This window comes from Dendronephthya gigantea, unplaced genomic scaffold, assembly GCF_004324835.1.
Source record: "Dendronephthya gigantea isolate DGI-Jeju-01 unplaced genomic scaffold, DenGig_1.0 000050F, whole genome shotgun sequence".
Classification (NCBI taxonomy): Eukaryota; Metazoa; Cnidaria; class Anthozoa; order Malacalcyonacea; family Nephtheidae; genus Dendronephthya; species Dendronephthya gigantea.
This window is the reverse complement of record NW_021163060.1, coordinates 691,322-716,718: the sequence shown is the minus strand read 5'-3', so window position 1 is coordinate 716,718 and position 25,397 is coordinate 691,322. Positions and strand designations below refer to the sequence as shown.

At 37.0% G+C, this 25,397-nt stretch overlaps 3 protein-coding genes across 6 annotated transcripts; 1 reads left to right on the top strand and 2 right to left on the bottom strand.

The window, feature by feature from the left end:
* The first annotated feature begins 1,227 nt into the window (after positions 1–1,227).
* Positions 1,228–4,861, top strand: LOC114528471. The gene is made up of 3 exons (XM_028550113.1): positions 1,228–2,157; positions 3,332–3,766; positions 4,235–4,861. Exons 1-3 carry the CDS (start codon positions 2,088–2,090, stop codon positions 4,474–4,476), a joined length of 747 nt encoding a protein of 248 aa, XP_028405914.1. The 5' UTR covers positions 1,228–2,087; the 3' UTR covers positions 4,477–4,861.
* LOC114528469 lies at positions 4,661–10,842 on the bottom strand. 3 transcript variants are annotated; one of them, XM_028550111.1, is made up of 3 exons: positions 10,191–10,842; positions 6,002–6,655; positions 4,661–5,444 (listed from the first exon to the last, which is right to left on the bottom strand). In XM_028550111.1, exons 2-3 carry the CDS (start codon positions 6,625–6,627, stop codon positions 5,102–5,104), a joined length of 969 nt encoding a protein of 322 aa, XP_028405912.1. In that variant the 5' UTR covers positions 6,628–6,655; positions 10,191–10,842; the 3' UTR covers positions 4,661–5,101. The 3 variants fall into 3 exon arrangements, with proteins under 3 accessions (XP_028405912.1, XP_028405913.1, XP_028405911.1); XM_028550112.1 differs by having other exon boundaries at positions 10,470–10,842; XM_028550110.1 differs by having other exon boundaries at positions 4,662–5,444; positions 10,385–10,841.
* Positions 10,843–14,251: 3,409 nt separating this feature from the next.
* On the bottom strand, positions 14,252–24,274 carry LOC114528428. Of its 2 annotated transcripts, none has more exons than XM_028550052.1 (5): positions 22,669–24,253; positions 18,351–18,439; positions 16,322–16,404; positions 16,148–16,230; positions 14,252–15,494 (listed from the first exon to the last, which is right to left on the bottom strand). In XM_028550052.1, exons 1-5 carry the CDS (start codon positions 23,175–23,177, stop codon positions 15,161–15,163), a joined length of 1,098 nt encoding a protein of 365 aa, XP_028405853.1. In that variant the 5' UTR covers positions 23,178–24,253; the 3' UTR covers positions 14,252–15,160. The 2 variants fall into 2 exon arrangements, 1 of the variants encoding a protein (XP_028405853.1); XR_003687493.1 differs by having other exon boundaries at positions 14,292–15,494; positions 17,166–18,439; positions 22,669–24,274.
* Between the last annotated feature and the right edge of the window lie 1,123 nt (positions 24,275–25,397).

Here is a 25,397-nt window from a genome sequence, read left to right as displayed (position 1 = left end):
GAATCTAGCCGGAATAACCTGGTGGCGACCAGACAATGTAATATGTGTGCAATCTATGAATATAGTTTGACAAAAAGTAAGATACACTTGGCTCTAGATTGAAATAAACATGCATGCATGGAAAGCCTGGCGCCAGAAATGTTTCGTGATAAAATATAACATGTACTTTGTTATTCTGTTGATAATGCATTGCTGTGCGGTGCCGCTGGTGCCAGTCCGAAAAGCAAAGTACTTAATGCCTTGCAAATATAAAAAACACAACACACTCAGCTAATGATGTCGTCGGCTAGACATGCATGCATAATCGAGTTTTTTGTTTCATTTCTTCAAGCAAAACATGGCGCTACGGTGTCTTATTGTAACGACGAAGCCTTGTTTACCTTTTTATATTTTCAAAAAAGCCATAATGGATGGCTAAATAACTTGAGAACAGCGTAGAAAACTAGTTAAAATGTTTCAGGGTTCTTATGGGTACCAAAAGGAAGAATACTATCAACTTTAAAAGGATTGATTCGCAAAGCAATTCCTATATTTCAAAGTTTCCCGCCAAATCTGACCGCCAATCAAAGGAACCAATCAAAATGCTCCATTCAGCTGCACAATCAGCTGCATTCGAACTGCATTGGCGTACAATAGAATCTACTTTTTGATGACTGGATTATGACAGATTTAAAAAAAATGATCAGTTTTTGCACCTGTTCTTACAACATTTCTATATTTTTCTTCAGCCCCGAGATTTAAAAGAAATGATCGGTTTTTGCATCTCTTCCTACAACATTTCTATATTTTTCTTCAGCCCCGAAAGGTTGTGTTCCCTGTCCGAAGAATAAAGAAGGTTTATTTGACACACCAATCTGTGGAACGAATAAAGTGGCTTACAAAAACCATTGCTACCTACGACTGAGAAACTGTATTGCTAAATTACTACGTAAGCCATTCGTGGAACCTTCGAAAAAACCTGCTTTGTGTGGGTAAGTTTTAGTGATGTGGGCAATTTTTAATCATTTTTGTGGCCGGTCTGACAAAACTATCTATTCTATGATTCCTATCTATCCCAAAATAAAATACTTCAGCTCGCCCCTGTCATGAATAAAATAATATTCTACATCAACAAAGGCATACTGCGATCTCAAGACTTATGTAAATTCATTTTACTTTGATAGATTGCGAATGCAAATGTTTGATACGTGGAAGACGAACTGGATGGGATAATGGGATTTCTTTCAAGTCTGTAGTGTAAATGAAAATTGATAAACTACATATAGCCTTTTACAGGGCTTTTTTAACTTGATTAATTCGCAAAACATAGATTTACATGCATATTTTGATGTTTGCGGGACAATTTAGTAAATAAAATAAAATTTAAGATTATTCTAACAGTCGGTAGCATGCTGTCTTTGGCGAAATAACTATTGTGAACTTAGAAGTTGTCATGGCGATTTGTAATTCACAAAATATCTTTCCTCTAACATCATATTTATTATAGCTTGTTACGTGATATTAGATTTTCAAAATGGCGGCATCTTATGCCATAGTCTTTAGTTAAATCACAATTCATTTGACAATTTATTTACTGTTGACAAACGATTCTCAACCTTCCAATAGAAAAACAGTATACATGAGCCATTGCATGCGCAATCTTTATTTGCAAAGATTGTGACAATACTCGATACTTCGACTAATTAAAACTACAACGGCTTCATTAAGCTCTATAATTGACTGCAAATAACAATAATCAGCAATTACTAAAAGGCACAGCGATATTCTGCATGATTTCTATAATCTCCTCGTTCAATTTACCGTTTCTGCAGTTGGACTTGAAATTGGGCACTTTTCAAAGCAAACAAAATTCAATTTTGCATGGCTCTTGCAAATAAGAAATATCAACACATGTCATGGAAAATGAGATTGTTCGCAGAAAAAATAATGAAATGTTTAAGCATAACCGAACGGGCCAACTGCGCTCGACCATTAAATAAGGTTCAATTTGCGAGGGTTTTCTTATTCAAATTTATCATGATTAATGAATTGGCGCTCATATTATAAAAATGGCGTTTGCGTCTAGTGTCTTGTCAGTTGAGTGAAACATGTTTTGGTGCTTCCTCACGATTTTGGCGGGAGTTTTTGTGCAAGGAGAGCTTGAATGTAGAAATGGAGGTTTGTGAAAATGTTATTTTTGCTTGAATAACGATTAATAGCTTTTGCAGAGCTGCTGGTTTACTAAGTCGAAACAATTAATGGGAGTGTAATTGTATTTCGATCGATTTTTACTTATTTTAAAAATATTCCTTGCGATCGGATGAAGAATAAGTGATGTGCCGAAGGGCAATGAGATTATTTCAAATTTCCCTTTACCACATTGAGATACATATATTATACAAGTTTACTTTCTTTCATAATTGTAACGGTCAACTTTAGCTATAAAAAATATTGTGTTTGACAAAAGAAACTTCAAAAAAATATTATTTATCTTGATTCAGTTCAGTTTATTTTACTCAAACGGCTTTGAAGGAAAGCAAAATGATTGAAAAGCCTCGCTTATGTCATGAGTTTCACAAGTCTATCTAACTCGATAGACATAAATTAAACTTAATTAAAAATTTGCAGCGATTTGTCGTTCTGATTTAGGCCTGCCATTCACAATTAAAATGTAAAAATGTTGACAAATCACGTCGGACTTTCTATAAAATGCAGCATGTTCCTGAGAGATTGAAAAATAAAATATATGACTATGTTATATTTCATATTTCAAAGGCTACCATCCATCAATTTATTCATAACTCTATTTAAACAGGTGAAAAATTTCGCTTCCACGATTTTTTAATCAACAAAAATTAATAAACGTCTAAAATAATTGTCTTGCAGTGCGGTGGATTTGATTGTAATTTTTTTGAAGTATAGAATGCATACAACTATATCATGCATGCATGAATATTCACTTCTAATTATCGTCATCTTGCAAAATGATTATATCGGACCTGTGTTTCATATCTGTGCCATGCATATGTAATTAAGAATGTCTTAAGTCGTATAATAAATGAATAAAATTTTCTCCTCTAATTGGATAATCAAACAATCCATTACACTTGCTTAATTACACGAGAGCAAGAGATGATTAGGGTTGATAAGAGTTGACAGCAGTTGATAGAGAAGTTGATCTCCTGCGATATCCACATTGAGTCCTTCAAAGTCCACACTTCGTCAAAATTAGGCAGACTGAACAGTCTCTTAGTATATAATACTAAAGTGTTCGATCAGCCTAGTAAGAAGAAGCTGCGTGTTTCCATGCACCCAACAGTGCTTCCATCTTATTCATTATCGAAAAATACAGCAACAGTGGAAAAAACGAAAGCAACGCTCACTTGTGATGGAAACATGACTGTCTACGTGGACGGAAAACAGGTTAACAACAAAATCTCCAACTACACGATTGCACAAAAAACCATTATCCCCCCAAAATCATCCATCCTCGTGATTCACTGTGGCAAGCTTCTCCAGAATGAAAGAACCAGCGCAATTTTGGGCAGTATCGGCAATTCCGTAGTGACGTCGAGTAAAAATTGGATGTGTACGGACGAATCAGCGAGGAACCCCGCGGAGTTGACATCGTGGGCTCACGCTTTCGTTCATCAAAATAATAGCGAGGTTGGTATCCCGTTTGGAGTTGTATCCGGTATTTCAAGCGAGGCGGAATGGATTGGAACAAGCAAAGTGGTAAATGGCACAGGTTCGCTGTACTGCAGATTAACTCTATGCCCCATAAAAGGTAATAAATACTTCAGGCAAGATTTTCTTTAATCCCCTGAGTATAGCACTGCTCTATAAAAACTATAATCTCTTATTGAGTATATATCTGGACACTTTTGGAAACTTGCAAAGGCCTCACAACTCGAATTGAATCAATGCGAAGTCTATCTAAAGATTTTCATCAATGTGACAGTCCTTATTAGGGCCATTTATACGAGGCAAAATAAGTCGCGACTTATTTCTTTGTATATATCAATGGCCCTATTGTTTTTGGTAGTTGATAAACGATAATTCATTCATTGCATCTCAGGGAGTAGAAAACACATCTCTCACAACTCATATCCAGTTTACTGGTAATCTGCCTGGAACTGCATGATTTGTTAGCCCAAATTTATGTTGTTAATGTAGTAATTTTCAGGGATCGTTTAGCTCGATCGATAATAATGCTAAAAAACTACGAAGCACTCTTATCTTTCCTCTCTTATAGAATGCGTAACCATGTACACAACTCGTGTTGAGAATCACAAGCTCGAGGGTTTTGTTTTTTCTCAATTTCATGTTAAACATGTTGCACAATGCGGCATGAAGTGCTTCGCTGAGAAAGATTGTCGATCATTTAATTTCATTCCTTCCTCGTTGAGTTGTCAACTCAATAATTCAACTGAACGTTTGGGCTCAAAAAACCTCAAACCAGCTCCAGGTGTGATGTATTTCTACAAGAATGATTGATGGACGAACGAGAAAGCCTCTTAGCGATTTGACAAATGATATACTCTGTTATAACAGACATATAACTATCAAACTTTCAGAACAGACTGTCCCAAGCACCTGTATGTACGATACTATAACAAGAATACTCATGAAAATAATATACAGAAAAAATTATTATAGTCAATTGACTGTAAACGCTTTACAAGTTGTTTCCATGTGCATGTATAAACCTTCAAAGTATAAACATTTATGCGGGGAGTAATTTGCACAAATTTAAGTTATTAGCGATAAGATCTATATTATATCACGCTTTCGTATCTCCAAGGCAGAATCACTTTCCATAGTATAACTCCTAGTATCAGTTAGCTGATCAATCATACCTCATGATACGTTATGTTCAGACTAGAAGAAAAGACACCAGTGTACAATTCCTAACAATTATTGCATGTTTTTAAGAATTAAATTAACTATTTACACATTCTAAATGCTTCATAAGGCTCCTACAAAAAGATCTGACAGTTTTTTGAACGAGTACTACGCCGTTTGTTAGAACGATTCCGCCTCAGGGATATATATTGACAAATTGGTTTCTACATAATCACAGAATACGAATAAATTATATATTTTTTATCTCTATTTAAGTCTAAAAATGTCGCTGCCTGTAGTTACCGATCTGAAATCGGGAACAAGCTTTCTTCCACTTGCATTGGGTACACCAAAGATCCCTATTGTCTATGCCGTACACCTTACGACATTTTTTCATATTATCCCGTCTTCTCCTTTTACCACCCCCATTGTCTCGGTTATCCACATGGATCCATTCTTGTGCATCCATCTCCCCATATGGGACTGTATCGTAGGGTTTGTAGACAAACAGCGGAGGGGGTAGACTACCCGGCGTCGTGGGGGGTGTGAGGCAGGGGGTGTTGAAGTACGGGGGGTCATATCGATCATATGGCGAGGGGTGAGAACTTGTTGAATCAAGGCTATATAGTGAAAAATATATAAGATCATAATGGTATATTCAAAATTTTTGGATAAATACGAGACGATTCATGAAATTTAGAACAGTTTAGAACTGATAGAGCTATCCAGTATAAATAAAGTTAGTTTAGTTTAGGTTTCCTTCTGTAGTAACACTGGATCAATAAGAGATGATCCTTACTGGACCTCTAAGAAGAACAGTTTAGAACTGATAGAGCTATCCAGTATAAATAAAGTTAGTTTAGTTTAGGTTTCCTCCTGTAGTAACACTGGATCAACTAAGAGACGATCCTTACTGGACCTTTAGAAAGAACAGTTTAGAACTGATAGAGCTATCCAGTATAAATAAAGTTAGTTTAGTTTAGGTTTCCTCCTGTAGATACACTGGATCAATAAGGGATGATCCTTACTGGACCTCTAGGAAGAACAGTTTAGAAGTGATAGAGCTACCCAGTATGTATAGAGTTAAGGTTTTCCTATTTTCTAAAGTCAACCAGAATATAAATACAGTCTATTTCAGCGTACTAATGTCATTATTATCAAATAAAATCATTCTAACCTGCTATCTGAGAAAGACCGGTCCCGTCTTTCAATGTAAGGCAACCATTCGTCATCGCCTGATCTTGTATCGAGCGTGAGAGATGAGGTCGAACGATCTTTCACATGATTTTGTGAGATCTCCTGAGACAGCACTTTTCTATTAAGACGAATGACGCTGGATCGCATCTGTCTCGGGTGCGTTATTCTCTCTAAACGATTTGAAATCGTTTCCAGACTCCGTCTTTTCCCTGCTGTACAAGAGCAACATTCTCTGGAGAAATAATGCTCAGGAGAATCTGCTCCTTCTTTGATCAACTCTTTCGTGTTCAAAAATTTAAACGATTCTGGTCGTTTGGTCGACCAATCATTGTCAACGTCGTCTTCCTGATCGTTGTAAGAATCGCGTTTCTCTTTGGGTAGTTTCACGGGGTGAACTACGGGTGCGTTTGGCCAAACGTGAGGTGGTAAACTGTAAAAACCCAGCCATACGAGATCGTCTTCGTTCACAACCGATCTTGAGCAGTCTGAGAACTCGACTGTGTACATATTATCGCGATCTTTGCCTTCAATTCTACCGGAATGAAAACCGCCATCTTGTCTTTTTGCGTACACGTATTGCGAGAGAACTAGAAGAGGATTATTCATGATGAACTGTTTGTTGATTTTAGACCTCCTGAAAGATAGAAAGGACGAAATAATTAGCTTGACCCAAAGGATTGTAGTAGCTACTATACCCATGCACACACAAACACACACACACAGATATCACAGCTCGTAATTGAAAACTGAGAACAAATTGCTCATTGTTTTCATAGCATCAAATGGCCCAAAGGTTATCACAAAAAACTTGTAAGTTTACTTTTAGATAATAAAAACTAGCAAGGCAATAAAAACTAGCTATTCAATTGATTTATAACAACTAAGTAACACTCTGTTGAATCAATAATTGTATCTACATACTAGCTCAAAACGAGTTGTACATTAATTCACACGCTCATGTTTATAAGTTGTTGAATTTTTTACCTTTCTGTATGTTTTAAACTCGCTAAATAAGAGTTTCCGAAGCTAGTTTTGACCACGCTCACGTTCGGTACAACAGAAAGCACACTAACTTTTTTACTTTCGGATGTAGCTATCGCATGGAGAGGTGGTTATGCCATCGAAAGAGGCGGTTTAAGAACAAATAAAGAAATTCTTGTCCTTGCATGAAAATTTAAAAAATGCAATTAATGACGAAGCTGAGTGGGTAAGCAATCGTTCACATTCTCAAAAAAATAATCCGGTTTTCGGCAAAATATCCTTAAAAATAGGAAGAAATAAAACTTCGTGCTATCATAAACGGATACGAGAATTGCAATCTATTTATAACTAACACCGACATGACATACGCCGATATCTACACCCAAAATCTTCAAATAAAGTCTTTTTAGGAAAGGTTTTGGCTTCCTGTTCTAAAAGACGAGCTCTTTCGTACGAAAAGATTCACATTTTTACTCGTCATTTAGAAACCCGCGTGTTCCTATGGTTGATAGAAATCGGAAGGTGAATTACAGATATTTAGCAAAAACATGCACCATTTTTAATACCAGGGTCGTCACTGAGTGATCTATTGGAAAGGCTTTAAGAAAAAAAAAGCCTTAATAGTTCTGCGATAATCTATATACGGCTTGTTTGCACGAAGGGAATAAATGAAATCAGAACCACAATCTACTAATCTCCATGCAATTTAATCCATAATTTTTCACTCCATTTAGAGTCATCGACCCTCTTAATTAAGACGTTGCCATAAAGGGCTTATAAAGGGTCTACTTTTTATGATGAAAAGTTTACCGAATAGAAAATAAATATAAAATATAGCCTGAGAATCTCTCTCTCTCTCTCTCTCTCGAACTGAGTTGTCCAAATTGTTTCGTTTGATGCTATATGAATGTAATCGACCCCGACTGAATATATTTCATGTCACAGTGGAATTGTTATGGTTGAAAATGTTACAATATATATTTGAATAAATCCACCAATGAATGAACAGCGTTGATCGCCGGCCTCGACATAATATTCAGTTTGCTCAATCATGAAAAGGCTTGTCATTTTTTTTATCGAATCGACTGCCAAAAATCTTCGTAGATCCTGGGAAATGCCGTCTTAATTTTAGTCTAATTAGCCGCAATTATATATAACTATATCTTATGTATATATATGACTGTATACAAGTATATATGATTGTGTCATTTAATGCTATAAGAAACCTCGATAAAATATACATCGCGACCACATTATGTAGGCCATTTAAAAGCTGAATTATTATAACACATGCCTACATATATAGTTTTATTATAATACAGCTCCAACTTTGTCTGTGAGACAAAAAAGGTATCTGTATAATAATTTAATTGCATGCATTATCTTGTTTAGTTTATCGACTCGAACATGCAGTTATAAATTCACAGAGATATGTTTAACTCGACTATCGTTCATGACAGTTGGAAGAGCATCGTTCTTTTTCGACGTTCTCAAAAACGTTGGATGTAGTTAAGTTTACTGCTTTACAACTGACTGAACATCAATAAAACCACGGTGTTTATAGTTTGTATATGGCTATTTCGCTGTTTTATTTACATATCGCTAAATAGATGACATATATTTATCATGTTTTGCATATATACTCGGCTCACAAATTGGACAAATGGATCGATTATGAAGTTATAGCGAGCAAATATAACTGCTATAGCTTCGTCACAGTAGTCACAAACTAATGTTTCGTGAAAAATAATTATTTTCAATGACAAAAATTACTTCTACCGGAGTTTTAAGATATGATATCTGTATTTAAAACCGGTTAAATTCATGTAAACGCTAAACTGAGACCACGATTGGTTTTTCTTCAACTTGAATTGCAAAAGTACATGCTAAATGTGTGTTACGCTGGACTATATCACATAGTTGAAAAATAGTTGTGAAATATTACATATGTCGCTCTAATGCACTCTGATGTATAGTCTACAGGTGCTAGATACGGTTGTATATATATATCGACTATTGTAAATGTCGTAAAACTCAAAAACACTATCATAAATGAGGCCGAAAAATTGACGTGCAGACTTCATTCGGAAAATCGACTGGCGAGCATTATTCGTAATTGCACCCACTATGAATTCATTGTAAAATTTTATAAAATTAAAATACACACATACGTGCCAATACATTTGTAAAATATAAGAGGTATACATGTTAATTTAATTACATAGTATAAAAATTGCTTGCAATCGTATTAAAAAAGGTCGCTGTTTCGTTAAAATATATCGTTTCGTAAAGACTTTGTATGTACTATATATATCATATGTATACCTTCGCGCTAAAATAAACGAAAATGAATTTTCGATCAGGATTTTATGATCGTATCTTTTACGTATGAATGTCAATTCTCGATATATTATTCATGAGTTCGATCGTGCAAAAATAAACAAGTGTTCAAGTTGTCAAAATACGCCAGTTTTCAAGCCGTTTCAAATTTTGCTATCTTTTACATCACCGATATATGCGGACGAATACTGTTGCAGTTTTTGAGGAACTAGTATATTATGTATTTCATTAACATGTACCATGCATCCAATGTTGACAAAGGGTTCTGTAGAAATCCAACCGATCTTATTCGTACAAATTTTAAAAATCGAACCAATGCCAACTAAAATATATTCTCTACCAAAAGCGACCAAAGACCAGCAATCAAATTCACCTAACTTTCACGGGCTTAACACGATGGTGACAGATTTTGTTGAAGCAATAATATATATGTAGCGAAGAGTATAGAATCTTGCTGATCACCGCATATTTACGCGGTCACGAGCCAACTGCAATATGAAAGACAAAAGTTTCCTAATAACAATATATTGGCACATGCAGTAAAGTAATACGCATGGTTATATCAACTGTATATCGTTTTGAATGCATGGATCTAAACCATTTTAAAATTTACACGGACAACTTGTAAGAAGTTGTTTCGTTTGGGACATTTCAGCAAGAGTTTTAGTGCTACCTTTTTCGCGAGTTAACTGAGCTACAACGATAACTGACTATATAAATAAGTTTTATATAATTTTAAATAAAGCGCTGCGTGGCCAACATTTCTGAAACGTGTTAATTCACAAGCATAGTAAAATAAATATTTATCGAAGACTGCCACTACGGACCGCTTTTTCAGTATCATTTACCATTAATTCGATCTAGAACCGTAATCCTGTACAATTTCTCCTCGCTCGGTGGGACGTTGGTATGCAGACGCCACTCGCGTGACAAGCAAGTCACGAACGTACAAAACGAAACAACTACACGATTATTGACTCACATACACTGAAACGATGACACACATTGGAGATCTACAATACAACACGACACGACACGTTACCTTGCAATCAAGTGACATGTGCTTTGTCAATACTCGATGCGAGAGATATTCTCGAAACGTCTAACGAATTCAAGCCTTGACAAACCTCTGATCGTCTTCAACGGCAGCAATGCTTTCGTATTATGCAATATTATACCTCTGATAACATATATTCAAAGGAAGTCGGCTCGGAGCGTGCTGTTCAACATGTTCGCGCGAAGTTAAAACACACTTAATTTTACTCCGCCTACCCAAAAGGAACATGCAGTGCATATGTCCCTGTGATGAACACAAATAGGTTAATGACGTATAAACGTGGATTCTGGAACGGAGTCAACCAGCCTTAGATCGCCTAGATCTAATCTTGTATGGACATAGACAACGAAACAGAAATTCAAGGACCCTGTTGAATCGCAGATAGTCAGTTAATGATAGTCTAATTTTTATATTTTGTATATGAAAGAGCAGGGTGCCTTACTTCAGAGGAATAAGGACATCTTTTCCGAGTCGTGACTAGATATGGCCAGACAGTCCAAATAAACACATACTGACCTATCCTACATTCACGATTAACGAAATTAAAAAATGATGCAAATCTTTTCACTAAAAGATCTTGTGTAACACTGCAATTTTTCTTGAAAGAATATTTGTAATTTTTTGTTTAATAAAAGAAGATTAATATCATATGGAAACGTCAGGCGGATTGATAAATACTCTCTTTCCCACCCAACCGACAATGATATCTCTAAGCTTGCTACGAAGTGTATTATATATAATCTTATATACAACCTTTGAATTTAGTGCCTTTTTAGTTTCTCTAAAATGCCCCGTGTGACGGATACGAAAATTCGAGATCTCTGTCCCGTTTTTAACAGCATCACGGAATAGCTGTCAGGAAAGGCGACATATTTCCCTACTTGAGGCCATAGCAACAATCGGCATTCTTAATACATCTAAATCCTAGTGTTATAATGCTTTTCCTGCTCACTGTTATTTTTTCCATAGCTACTTGTACAGTAATTCTGGCATACTAACCATTCGCACGGTCGGTTTTCATAATTAATCAATTATCAATAACATCGCAGTATGAGTATGAGTTATATTACTATTTTTATATTAATTAGATTCAACTAGGAACCTTAGATTAGATTTCATTAGGTTCTCTCTAGCCACACTATTGTGTATATTTTCTATTCTTATATGATTTATAGAATGGAATTTTGGCAAATTTAGCAATTAGACTAATAACTAATATCTTTATAACGTGATGCTTTCAAAAAAGACTGATGAATTTTGGGGGATTATTTTGCTCTCTGCTGGTCTGGGCCATCATGATCATTGGTTGAATATAAGGGGAGGTGCTAGACATTGAGAAGATGATATGGACATGTAATAAGAAGAGATGAGGGAAAGATGGTCAGAGATATTATGGAATGAAGAGATCATAAGAAGATGTGAGGTGGTAGACATTGCAGAGAAGATGAGGGAAGCAAGGTTGAGATGATATGGACATGTTATAAGAAGAGATGAAGGGGAGATGGTCAGAGATATTATTAAGTGAAGAGATCAGAAGAAGATGTGAGGTGGTAGACATTGCAGAGAAGATGAGGGAAGCAAGGTTGAGATGATATGGACATGTAATAAGAAGAGATGAAGGGGAGATGGTCAGAGATATTATGGAATAAAGAGATCAGAAGAAGATGTGAGGTGGTAGACATTGCAGACAAGATGAGGGAAGCAAGGTTGAGATGATATGGACATGTAATAAGAAGAGATGAAGGAGAGATGGTCAAAGATATTATGAAATGAAGAGATCAGAAGAAGATGTGAGGTGGTAGACATTGCAGAGGAGACCAGAGAAGCAAGGTTGAGATGATATGGGCAGCTCATAAGAAGATTTGAAAGACAGCTGGTTTGAAATATTATAAAATTGAAGAACAAGTCACGGTGGAAGATATCGTAGGGAAATTTAGGACTTCAGCCAAGTTAAGATCATTCGGGCTTATTTTAAACCAAAGGAAAAAAAAGGCAAACTCTGCAAGAGCATTGCCGACTAAAGTAACCACACTGCAAAATTCACTCACTTCATTATGATAATATATTCTCCAATAATCAATATCTTAAGCTTTTCAAAGCCACAACCCTCATATCAGTGTTCAGCGGTTTTTGCCGGGGTCGTTTGTCGCTGTCGAGAAATTGATATCAACATCAAAGTTAGTGACAGAGAAAGAACCATTTCATTAAATGCCATGCGCATGAAAACTGTCTAGAGAAGAAAGTCCAGTCCGGTGGAACCAGCGACACAAGAGAATACGGTTCACATCCAGTCTTTATTCTACATAACCTACAGGTAATTGATCTTAACATCTTGTGCATTGACGTCAGAATGACGTCATTGTATTGCAATCTTGATAGAAATAAGATTTAAATTATTTAAAGAATGTTGTTTACGCGTGCGAGAGGCTTTTGCAGAAGGGACTTTGAAGCATTTCTCAGGAAACACGGTCGAGAACGCTGACCGATCGCCACGAGATGTTGTTGTTCTTAGCACAAAACCGCATCCAGACGCATCTCGTTCACCGAAATATAAGCATTTTTGTAATTCGGATTATACAGGCATAAGCCGATAGCCTGTCTAAAATTGATGAACTTAAGGGGCCAGGTACTTATCTAAGTGTTCTGCAAGTGATACAATACTCAGTCGCATTACATTTTTCTTCAAAGACGCTCTCACAAAATGTGTCACCGGAATTCCTATGTTGTAACACGTCAATCAGCCGGCATCTGCATGTCAAGACATGCAAAAAAAAACACTGAAGATATGGATTGCTAACTCGCGTCGTTAAAAAGAGCACGAAAACGTCTCAGCCGAAAATGCGTCTCCTAGTTTCCAGCAGGAGTCTGTACGACGTGGCTTCTTTCCTGAGTATCTCTTAAATTTACAACAAAACGTCTTAGGTTTCTCTAGCCTTGAGTGTATTCCGGTTGTTTTAAGATATTCCGTAAAATGTGCGACATTATTGGACGTTTTCCAACGTGTTGCTGGGATTTTGTCTGTGTTATTTGGCATCAAAGTTGTGCTATAGTGCGCCTGACTCGGTGCCGAGTCCTGCAGTCATTTATGGGATTCCTCCTGGAGTTTAGCGGCTGGTTAGCCCTTTGTTTATCTTTCAACGGACACTTTCCATTCGCTTGAAATTTAAAACCCAAATGAGGTGTCACAATTACATAGCTCTGGTGCCTTTTGTACAAATTGCTGCAAAGTTTCGTTGCAAAATTGATGAAACAGTTTACCGCATTGGCTATAAACTATAGTTTAGTATACGAAATGTTCTTCAACAAAGTGTTATCTATACTGTATGAAGCTCTTCATACATTTGAAATAAACGGAAATGTGTCAACAGAGTTCTCTGGTAAGTTCAGTTACACGTTAGCAGTCGAATTACTGTTATTACGACTGTTATATGCTCCTTGTTTTAGGCAGATTATGAAGCACGATTGTGAACGAAGGGTTTAGAAATGCTTCGTAATCCTCTGTTTTTAACTTGTGTTGTTGGAGCCGAAGATACATACAACGACTGGACGAGTTTTGCAAAGCCAAAGACAGTCAAATTTAAGTCAGGAGAATGAGGTATAAATGCCTAAATGAAAAGTGCAAACGAATTTCTTAAATCCATAACATTACAAACGGGGTAACATTGCTTTAAAATGCTCCCAAACATTTGAGTATCTGGTTCGTAATTCGAAAGAGTTAAGGTTTGGATCAATTCACAAAGGAGCAATACTGCAATATTTACCTGACGCTGACAATATTACTCGATAAGAGTTTTTTAACGCATATATATTTGTATTTTGACGACAATGTCATTCTAATCAATAAACCTACTATTTATTCTGTGTCTACCCTGAATAATATATTAAATTTACATTTTTACAATATTATGAAGAACTATACAATTACCCATATAATCGAACACATCTGATTCTATAACAACTAAAATAATTTACTATAAATTTTAAATACATTATCAGTTCGATATAATCCTAGGACGCTTCCATTAAGCGACCAAAATCGTCAGACCGGTCATATTTTGGATTGAAATAGAGTATTTCTTTAGAAATATAGCGGTATAACTGTATTTTTCATGCTAGGCGGATGTAAATACCGATAAACTTGAATGTAGATTTCTTAAAACACTCAAAAATGCCAGTAATCTGTCTGTATTCTGAAACACAACAGGACCGGTCTGACCGTTTTTACCGTATAAAGGTAAGCGTCCATAGTTTATACAATATGTATATATTGTTAGGGAAGTTTTCAAGCAGAAATTAAATATTGGGTTTTCTTTTATTTTCACGATGCAAATACATCACGGATTCAAACTGAAACGTTAAAATACCTTGTGAAACGTGAGACTAAGTTCTTCTGCACAAGTATTCTCTGAATAACTGGCCGAGGACACGAGGAATCCTTAGATTCATCCAAAGATTGCCTTGCTAGTTGCCACCATCATGATAAACAGCATATTGGCTTTTCAAGTCATCACTGCATATAACAAACGGCCGTTCACAAACCTTTGATTCAATCACGTTCATATTCAACCAGCATATTGTATTTTTTTCTTGCTGTTTTTAAATCTGTTTTGACTTGCAATTTCTCCTCGCAAAATTCCAAACTACAAAACATTTTGCATGAAATGTGCATCATTTGAAAACGCACTCACATCCGTTTGCAAGACACGTTGACTGCTTCTTAAAATCTTTGTCATAAAATCATTTCGTCTCCCAAAACCTTTCCTACAGTGGATAATGTAACCCCTCGTAATCTGCTATGTACATTAATCCTGGGATCTCTACTTTTTCACTCCCCGTGAACCGCGTGCACGCTTTCTTCCATTTGCACTGGGTGCACCAAATATCCCTATTTTCGATGCCGTAAACCTTTCGGCATTTCTTGTTCTCAGATCGTCTCCTTGCGCGAGGCTGCAACCTGATGCTTGCTGGCCTTGGAGGGGAGGATGAATCGTACATAGGAATTCCAAATGGGCGATCGTAGTTCTGAATATGCGGCGATAGAAGAGGAGAACTTGGGTAATGTTTCTGAAAGGAATTTCGAGGCCTATTCTCCGGCCTAAACAAAGATCAAATTTTATTATTATTCTTGATATATGATTCATGACATGGTTTGGTATGGTGTGGTGTGGTGTGGTATGGTATGGTATGGTAAGTTATGGTATGGTGTAACAGGACAAATGTTATATCATAGCAAGTCAAGATAAAGTATTAAGGTGAAACAGGTAAGGCAAGGTATTGTAGGATATGATGAGGTTTGGCAAGGTAGCATTGTAGGCAATGTAATGGCAATGCAAAGAATTGCAATGCAAGGTAAGGATTGGCAAAGAAATGGCAAGGGAAGGGAAGGGAAGGAAAGAAATAACAAGATAAAGAAAGGAATAGCAAGGCAAGGTATCAGACAAGATAGACAAGCTGCTAAGGTGAAGGATAGCAAAGAATGGCAATGCAAGTCAAGGTAAACTAGGTAAAGCTCTGATGAAGTGAGATGTGGAAAGAAAGATTTGTAAGTTAGGACAAATTGAACTAAAACAACGAAAGGTAAGGCAAGAGAAGGGAAGGTAATCCAAATAAGATCATTTTGGGCAAGGTCAGACAAAAAACCTGATCAGGTAAAGTATGTTAAGTGAAGGTTGAATAAACAAATAACATGTGATAAATATATATCATGGTGAAATATCATACGAGATATGAAACCATGCGCATATTTACCTAATACATCCCTCTTTAACTGAACATTTATCATATTCAGATGAAGATAATTTCCTCTTTCCAAATGATGAATCATTTTTTATCTGAAACCAAATGTTCATAATACCTTAGGTCGGATATAATTCAGATATGCACAGACAAATTCAGTGTTGTTATTTCTACACTTAGGCACACCTGAATCGTATTGCAGTACTCATCAAAGGTAAAATCTCTGTTTTCTTCCCCTTTCACTGACGTGAAATGCGGTAAAACAGTAACTATGAAGAAATAATAAATTTAGATTAAAAATATACAAAAGCATTCCCGGTTAGTCATAATTTCGTTCAATCATTATTATTTTAAATTGGTAAAATTTAAGTTGGAAAGAATCTTCAGATATATTAAAATATGCTTGACGTACCAAATCAATAATCTCTAAGGGTAATTCACAAAATATTTTAGCTTTAACTGTACAATTAAAGGAGGCTTTAGTGGTAATATAGAATGACGTTCGGATGACGAGATTGTTTATTGATATAAATGGATGTAGCCCGATTAGCCAGGCTGATTTACGTAAAGACTATTTATCCTCGGCCAGAACAGACTGCTCTAAAGGAATTTACGGTGGGTTTTCTTATCAGATAGGTTTTAAAAGGCAGCGAATCTTTGCTGCCCGAACCAGCCCTGTTCAACAGCCTCTGACTTCATGAAGTCAGGTCTAATCGAGCTGATTTAAACATTAATACAGATATTACATACAACGAAGGAATGTTTTAAGCGACCTAAATAGGAATGACCATTCAAACACGCGTTGTGCAATATGGCAGTCTTGAATTTGTTTCCCTGACAAAATTGAGCTAATTAAATAAACATCAATCAACTGAAGCTCGACTTAAAACGCCGAAGACTATATCACTACGATCAACACAGCAAAAACTACTTTTACAGGTTGCAAAATACTACACACAAGATATAAACAGCAAGGGAAAGATGAAGACAGAACCAATTTTGACTCAAATAATTTTTTTACCCATCTCACCTCATTGTAAAGGACGCTATTAGAGCCAATTTAAATCCATTATGCTCAAGGATTGTTTAAGTTTATGTTAAACGATTATTTTTTGTTTTCTCGTTTAACATCTCCATATTCAACTCGATGGAAATATATACAATTGTGAAAATACCATTTGCCAGATATCGTGAGGAAGACAATAACATTTGCTCCAGTTTACGTACAGGAAGCAGCTAGCATTAATTCACGAGTACTGACGTAAGTAATTGAAAGTCGATGGTTCTTGTTGGTCACGCTATATGCTTTGTAATTTGAACACACATGCACACGCATTCTTTCCCCGAATGGTTATGAAAAGAACGAAAAGACGTATTTAAAAATACCACGAGAACAAAAGCTTTATACTTTTCCTTCCCAGGAATGCAACAGCGTTGAGTGCGGGTTCTGCCTATCGTTTTGGGTGTCGGCCCCGCCCACGAGCAGGTTTGACCCATATAATCCAACTATTAATAATTCAACTCCAACAGGACGCGTTGTACCTTAATGACGCTAACATATTTCCCTTTTTTGCACGAAAAAAACTCATGCACGCATATAAGAGATGCTCAAAACCATCTGCCATGTTTAACGTCGGTCATCTCAAACCTGTTCTGAGCACGCAACGCCTTATTTAGTTATCTTACGTGTTAAGAGAAGATCAACTTGACAGCAAGTTTCAGCCTAGATACATGTTCAATTTCAGTTAAACGCATTTAAAATCTCGCATGGAAGCGGAAACAGACGTCAATGATAAAATGACAAGACCGACACCGCCGTTCTGTTCCATTAATTGATTATATGCCTTTTTAAAGAATGAAGGGCTCCCCTATGCTGCTCAAGTATCCCCAAAATAGCTTATACAATAATGCAGGGGAAAGAAGTACAACTTGTTATTCCAAAGGGAGACTGGCAAGTGTTCTTTACATGCAAGAAACATAACCTGACAATGCAAAACGATGAGAATTTGATTTCAATGTATTTAACCACCGTTGTAATATTGGTTAGACTTAAGAACATTCTTACAGCAGACTGCTGCACGTGTAGGCATCGTTTGGAGACAATGGATCCCTTGAAGGTATATCTTTCAGACAATGGATCACGTGTACGCGCATGCAAAGAACAAACACAACGAGCTTTGGGAAAAAAATTTCAAAAGAACGACGAAGACTTTACCTTGTTCTGTTGAAATGATTGGTTGCTTCACTGGTTTGATTCGTTCCTGCTTCAAAGTTCCATCACAGCACATCCTGAGCACGCTCATCCTTTTTAAAGAAAATCATACTTAGCATATAGTGAAATAAACACAAGTGCAAATGAGTGTTTGTTTGTGTTATCAATATTTCTACATATGCTGTGTGGGTTAGATTGCTAAACGTAACCTAAAAAAAAGCATCGGCGGATATTCCTGAAGAGAATCAGTGGAATAGTGGGAGTAAAATACGTGCTTCATGTGGTTTAGTTAGACGCTGAAAAGTACAAGTGGGATAAATGCAAAGAAAATAGGATTTTCATCATTCGATCCTAAGCATGCCTGAAATTATTGCTTTATTGTTGATGAATGTTTGCTCGACACAACAATTTCACGCCGGCCATTTGCAGCAGGCGATGTAAATTGCATTCACTATTTTCAACGCATTTTTAGTTTGCTTTATGCATGAGCATCATAAACGAAAAATAAAACTACAGGATGAAACATGCGTTTTGAGATGTGAAGTCTGTGTAAGTGAACGCTGTTTAGCAGCGAAGAAGGCATTTCAAACGGCAAGTTTCTTTTGATGAGTTACGGCCAGACTGCAAAACAATTTGAGGACCGCCCCAAGTATATTTGCATCAAAGAAACCTTTGGCGATGCACTACTTGACACCCGAGCTGAATCATGGGTAAATGGCTTCAAGGGAGCTAAAAGTTCTAGACGAATGACGAACTTACGGCCATATATGAAACATCAGATCATGTTACTGCTTGTTATCTTCAGCAAACATTAGCCATTAAACATAAGAATTCCTTCACGATGTCCAAATTGTTGAAAATGAAACGTACAAGAATTTACGTATGGTGTTTTTTTTCGTTATTTCCTCAATTCACCGTACCACAACAGTCCAGAGAGAATTATAATATGATAGCACTTAATGGCTTTTATGCTCCGTGAAAACGGTCGTACCAAGATTGCTTGGTGATGATTTTTAAACTTAGTTTGGATAACAAATTGAAATAGATGATCTGCATGAGATAACCATTTGAAACTGGTCGTTTGTCAAAATCTTTTTCACAAAGATGAACACGATGTTCTTAAGATGAACTATGGGCTCTGTTTCATTGATCAATGTTTTTTACCGATCGCTCGATTGTCATTCCACATTCTTGAACGAGTGGATTAGAGCGCGGTAATCCATCGCTGAAAAGACTGTAACTGACAGAGAAGAAAGGTCGCTAAACACAAATATTCCCAAAGACCTGCCATAGTTCCCAAAAGTCCTTATAAAAGTGATTTCAAATTGTATTCTGAGCAACAGCGTGCATCGATAGACGTCAGGAATTGTGGACTAGGATTTATAGAAATTTTACACGTAACTGCGTTTATTAGTTGGTTCGATGAGCAGTTAAAATTCGAGCAGTTTCTATTTTGGTTTTTATTTTATTTCGACCTCGCATCAGCTACAAGTCATGGGCTTATAACTGTATTTTTGTACACAGCAACATTGCAACACCGAGCTATTCGCTTTAGCCAAACACACACACATTTTTCAACGTTTCGCATATAAACAGACTTCTCATCTTTCATCAAAAACTTTGCAATTTTGATTTTGTATTTGAAGACGTACATATAAACGATAATAAATAGCTATCAAAATAAGAAATTCTCGATCAATTCCATCGATTCTTCACGAAGTAATGTAAACAGAACGAAACATGGCGGCCATTTTGGGGAGCCAAATTTATTGAAACATGGTTAGTTCTCGGTTGAAACATCGCAAAGTGTTTGCAGACATGGAAGTGAAATAGATAAACATTGGGAGTATTTCATAAGATAGTTAAATGTAAATGTAGAAACTTTTATGTGGGTGTACGTTCGCTATCTTTAACTAAAAATTAGCTAAATCTTCATATCTCACAAAATCTGACTACGATGTTTAATACTACTAGTTGTTATTTTCAAAGAATCTCGCAACTGAGGAATTAATACCAATTGAAAATCAGGAAACTCGAGTATTTTTCCATTCGGGGGTGACTTATTTCTTAGTGTTGAAACCCACAACGAACAAACGAAGCTTTGACACTTTGTACAAAAAAATGTACAAACTTAAAAGACGTTGCATGAATAAAATATACATGTACATATACGCTTTCTTATTCTGCTAAAGAAGTGAAATGAAACCAGTTTTGATTGTTTTCATCATTAGAACGGCTGCGGTAGGTTTACACATGAAATCATCGGCCGTTTTAAATTTATTAGAGCGGAATGGACACTACTTGGCCGTTGCGAGCGAGAAAATCAAACACGAATTAAATGAAGATGATTATTTTGTATTACGGAAAATCCACAGAAAGCTACGAACGGCTAAGATGGCAAAAGCAGTCAATAAGAATGATAAACAAGACAATCAAGCCTTGCAATAGAGCTAAAGACAGCACGAATTTGTATGCAACGAAGTGACGAGACTCCTTTAAGACTCGCGACGGAAAGTCCTTCACGAAACGACAAAGCTGGCAAAAGGAGTGTTTTTAGAATGGTCTTTTCACAAGTGCGGCCGGCTAGTGCATTAGACAATAACTCTATTAGTCAGCACTTGCATGTATTAAAGCCATTTTAATGTGCTGCGATGGAGTGAATTGTTGTAGAGCAGGAAACGCAATCGAAATTGTATCAGACACGCCATCGTTTCGGCGCGAATGGCCCATGCAGATAAAACAAATGCAAACAATCGAGTCAAATTCGTAGAACTTAAATTGTAGTTCGTGACAGACGTTCTGTCTTTTCCAACAAATATACAAGTGTAGAAATTCTACGGCAGCGAATCCTATATCGCGAAATCTCCGAAGCTAGAAATATTGCCTTCGAGTTAAGTTCGACTTCGTGCAACTATATATTTAAATGAACTTTTGCCATTTCTAAAAAATAGTGAAATTGCTCCAGTTTCGATCGAAATGGACGAGGCAGACGACAGTAGAAAGTCTTCGCTCAAAAATATTAATACTAATAGCCTTAATAGCTAATACAGATCATTCATTATCCACAGTACTTACAACTGATCAGTTTTCGCAACACGCGATGAGGCGGGCACTGATGTATCGAATTTTACAGATTTACTTCGAAACATTCCGTGAAATGGCCAGCATTTGTTTAGCTTATATTGCTTCATAAACAAGAAGAATATTATATGAAAATATAATATATCAAAATATACAAGCCGTTGTACTGCATTGTTTCCATTCTATAAATTGGTTTGTATCAGGATAATTTTTAAAATCCTTGCAACGAACGTATGTCTCGATTATTCAGCTTGTGAAATACTTTAAATACAGTCGTTGCAAACGGAGAATTTGATTCCGGCTTGGACGCAAGTCCTAAATCATTCTAAGATTTCATTGAAAACCACGAAGTATATCGTGCTCACATTTGGAAAACACAATATTACCTTACCTATAGTGCCTTCGTCGTGTAAATGGAATATATACCTTAAATTTGGGTGGTATTTTCAGATTAGCTTATTTCAAACGTTGTGCTGTTGTAACAAAAAGAACCAGACATCCATTTATGCTTTGCACAATGAAAACATAGTCATAGATCTTACATGCTTGGCAATCTAGCGTATTGTGAATATGGGAGTAGAATGCAATGACAATGTAGAATAAATATTTCATCCCAATGAGATAGCAAGCCTTTTTGATGCTTTCATCAGGAGGGACGTCTAGTTTGAAGCAAGCTTTAGATGCTATAGCAGAAGTGAAAGGTATAGGCGTCTCTTGCTGAGATCTCTTTGCAAAATTACCGAAAAGGTACTGAGGCTTTAGCTGAAGGCATTCCTTCCCCCAAAAGGCGACTCATACAATGTAAAATGAGTGTATTTGAAAGACGAATCGTTTAAAATGATTCTAGGAAGAATTCAGAGATTTATATTGCACAGAAGATGTGTTAAATGAGAATATTTAACAAGGTGTAAAGAGGTGTGTTTAGCAGCACCGTTCAAGATTCTGCAACCAAAATAGACAATTCAACGCTTTTCCTCGAGCCGAACACAACTGTGAAATATGATTTACACGCGTTAGGGATCTCATAAGGACTGTACGGCAATTTGAATGAAAGAAAGGGAACTATCCTCAAGTTATACGCTAATGAATGAGCACACTTATATAAAGTGCGATGACTCACAACAAAGCCTCGCATGCAGCGAAATATTCACATTCGAACGTAGACATTTCGCGGCGAAAAGGTCCAAAGATTCTGCACAAATCACAAACATAGATCGTAAAAAGCTCGTGAATAACGCACCTTGCTGGATTCTCAGAGACTTGTCTTGGCTGGACATGAGCAGGGCTCGTCTCAAATTCATTTATCCCGTCATCATCTTGACTCAGAGCATCGTTCTCAGAACATCTCGGAATGCTGCCCGACCCAAAATCCATTTCTTGGAACCCAATCACTCCTCTAACATTTCTATCTGGTAAATGCGTTTTACGAGAAACGGAATGCGATGAATTGTCACTGTTTTTGTGCCTATCGAGAAAATCCAACGCCATATCGATTGGACCGGCTGTTTGAACGATTGGATTTCGGGGCCAGCACTTCGGTGGCAGACCCCAAAATCCTAACCACACTATATGATTCTCGGCAACTCTATCGCTAGAACTGTCTGTGAATTTCACCAAGTAACTTCCATCGGGTAATTTGGTATCGATCGTGCCCGGGTAGAAAGTATTGTCCGACTTTTTTACATACACGGCACGGCTTAGCATCAGCAAAGAGTTTGCTCGATCGTTCCCTGACGATGTATTTTCCATCGCGATCTGCGTTTGCCTTTTGCAAAACAACACGCCACTTTGTCAGGTTTACAGCTTTTCTTTACAACAGATATGCTGTCCGGACGACGAGAGATATATGGAGCTTTTAATCACGACGATAAAATTTATCAGGATTTCGATATTCACTTACTAATGCACTTGAGCACGAAATCTTGTAATGAACGGCTGAGCTCGAGAGAGGGACGAAGTCCAGCGTCTACGAAGCTTTACTGAAGATCGCTTCAAAAGTTTCGAATCAGAGCTGAAAAGTTTCAGCGAATGTTTGCTTTGCAAAAGTACAGCAAATCCAAGAGTCCTTTCCTCGGTTACTTTGCCAACACACCGACCACATTCAGCCGGGGACCCGATTTCCGTAAAAATAATTATAACGAGTAAGAACGCGACGTAAAGGAAAAAGTCAGATGCTTGCCACGCTCGTAAGGTAAAATGTTCCGATTACGCACGCTGTAAAACGCAGGCTGTTCCTACACACGGAGCGGCAAATACTTAGACCGACATAGCCAAGGCAAGTGCACTCACAAACAAAACTCATAACAAGATTATTCAAGCATTCCCTCTTACGTCAATCCACCCAACTGGCGCGACCCAAAATAACCTTGCCAAGGGCTACTCTTAGTGGACGAATCACATGCGGTCCAAATGAACCCTCAAACGAAAAGATTACACCTCCCCGTTCAAAATTCCCTGGACGATGTTTCGAAGGCGAAGCAAAGTCCACCGGGACGCAAAAAGATCGAGCTTCGTGCGTGAACGAGTTCTCTATAGCGTATTTCAATTTATCTTTGTTTTTGAATCATCATTCGAATCTGCCATTGCCCGTCAACATACACAGCGGGGGCGGACTTGTTATTTTGTGGTTGTAACGCCGGTCTTCACCGGCTGCATGTGCCGAATTTAGCGCCTCGCGACGGGAAACCGTTGCAGGGAATAACTCGCATGCCAAACAACGCTCGCTTGCAACAAATCGCTGTTAAAAATTGTTACATTTTGGAACATTTCCGTTTGCAACATTTTAGAATGTTTGCCAACCAACCTGAGCACACAATAAAAGAAGCGATTCCAGTGTGTAATCACGTTGAGATTCAATATTTATGTAACTACCTGGAGACTACAAGGAAATTCGAGATCACAAGCAAAGCTTTCTCATGTAGAATAGGGCTGTAAACACCTCCTGTAGGTGACAAAAGTTATCTCCTATTTATACAGCGTTGTTACATGAGGGTATACGATTAATTATCTTGATTTTTGATTGATTTGTAATTTTAATGCGGTCCTCATCATGAATACTATACTTTAATTATTTGTTTATGTTCGAAGTTATCACTGTGGAGTATTTTTTTAATTTATCTGTCAATTCGAAACTGTTCTTCCTAGAGGTCCAGTAAGGATCGTCTCGTATTGATCCAGTGTCACTACAGGAGGAAACCTAAACTAAACTAAGTTTATTGATACTGGATAGCTTTATCACTTCGAAACTGTTCTTCCTAGAGGTCCAGTAAGGATCATCTCGTATTGATCCAGTGTTACTACAGGAGGAAACCTAAACTAAACGAACTTAATTTATACTGGATAGCTCTATCAGTTCTAAACTGTTCTTCCTAGAGGTCCAGCAAGGATCATCTCCTATTGATCCAGTGTTACTACAGGAGGAAACCTAAACTAAACTAACTTTATTTGTACTGGATAGCTCTATCAGTTTTAAACTGTTCTTTCTGGAGGTCTAGTAAGGATCATCTCTTATTGATCTAGTGTTACTGCAGGAGATGCAGGAGGAAATCTAAACTAAGTTAACTTTATCTATACTGGATATCTCTATCAGTTCTAGACTCTTCTTCCTAGAGATCCCGTAAAAGATCATCTTTTATTGATCCAGCGTTATTGCAGGAGGAAACCTGAACTCTAGACAATTTTCATACTGGATAATTGGCTATCCTGACGGTCCAAATAAGCCAGCTTTACAAAATATTGAGGGATAAGAGCTCCTTACACATGCAATCTGAGATTCAAATCTGAGATGGAACTGCATATTTTGGGAATTAAACCTCGGTCACGAAGGTGAAAGATACGCAAGGATTTTCAAAGCCAGCCTAGCCTTATCTGGACACCTTGATTTTCACCAGTTACGTTTGTGACGTATTTGTCATATAAAGAGTGCCAAATGATTGAGGGTGATTACCAGTTGACTGTCGTGGTATTAAT

What these genes read in the sequence shown, in the direction of transcription:
- LOC114528428 (XM_028550052.1), bottom strand. Translation starts at nt 23,177, where the DNA reads ATGGAAAATACATCGTCAGGGAACGATCGAGCAAACTCTTTGCTGATG. An exon ending in AATCATTTCAACAGAACAAG is followed by an intron (nt 16,405 to 18,350) that starts GTAAAGTCTTCG and finishes ATTTCTTCATAG; the next exon opens with TTACTGTTTTACCGCATTTC. An exon ending in GTTAAAGAGGGATGTATTAG is followed by an intron (nt 15,495 to 16,147) that starts GTAAATATGCGC and finishes ATCTTTGTTTAG; the next exon opens with GCCGGAGAATAGGCCTCGAA.
- LOC114528469 (XM_028550111.1), bottom strand. Translation starts at nt 6,627, where the DNA reads ATGAATAATCCTCTTCTAGTTCTCTCGCAATACGTGTACGCAAAAAGA. An exon ending in CGGTCTTTCTCAGATAGCAG is followed by an intron (nt 5,445 to 6,001) that starts GTTAGAATGATT and finishes TTCACTATATAG; the next exon opens with CCTTGATTCAACAAGTTCTC.
- LOC114528471 (XM_028550113.1), top strand. Translation starts at nt 2,088, where the DNA reads ATGTTTTGGTGCTTCCTCACGATTTTGGCGGGAGTTTTTGTGCAAGGA. An exon ending in GCTTGAATGTAGAAATGGAG is followed by an intron (nt 2,158 to 3,331) that starts GTTTGTGAAAAT and finishes CGAAAAATACAG; the next exon opens with CAACAGTGGAAAAAACGAAA. An exon ending in AACTCTATGCCCCATAAAAG is followed by an intron (nt 3,767 to 4,234) that starts GTAATAAATACT and finishes CCTCTCTTATAG; the next exon opens with AATGCGTAACCATGTACACA.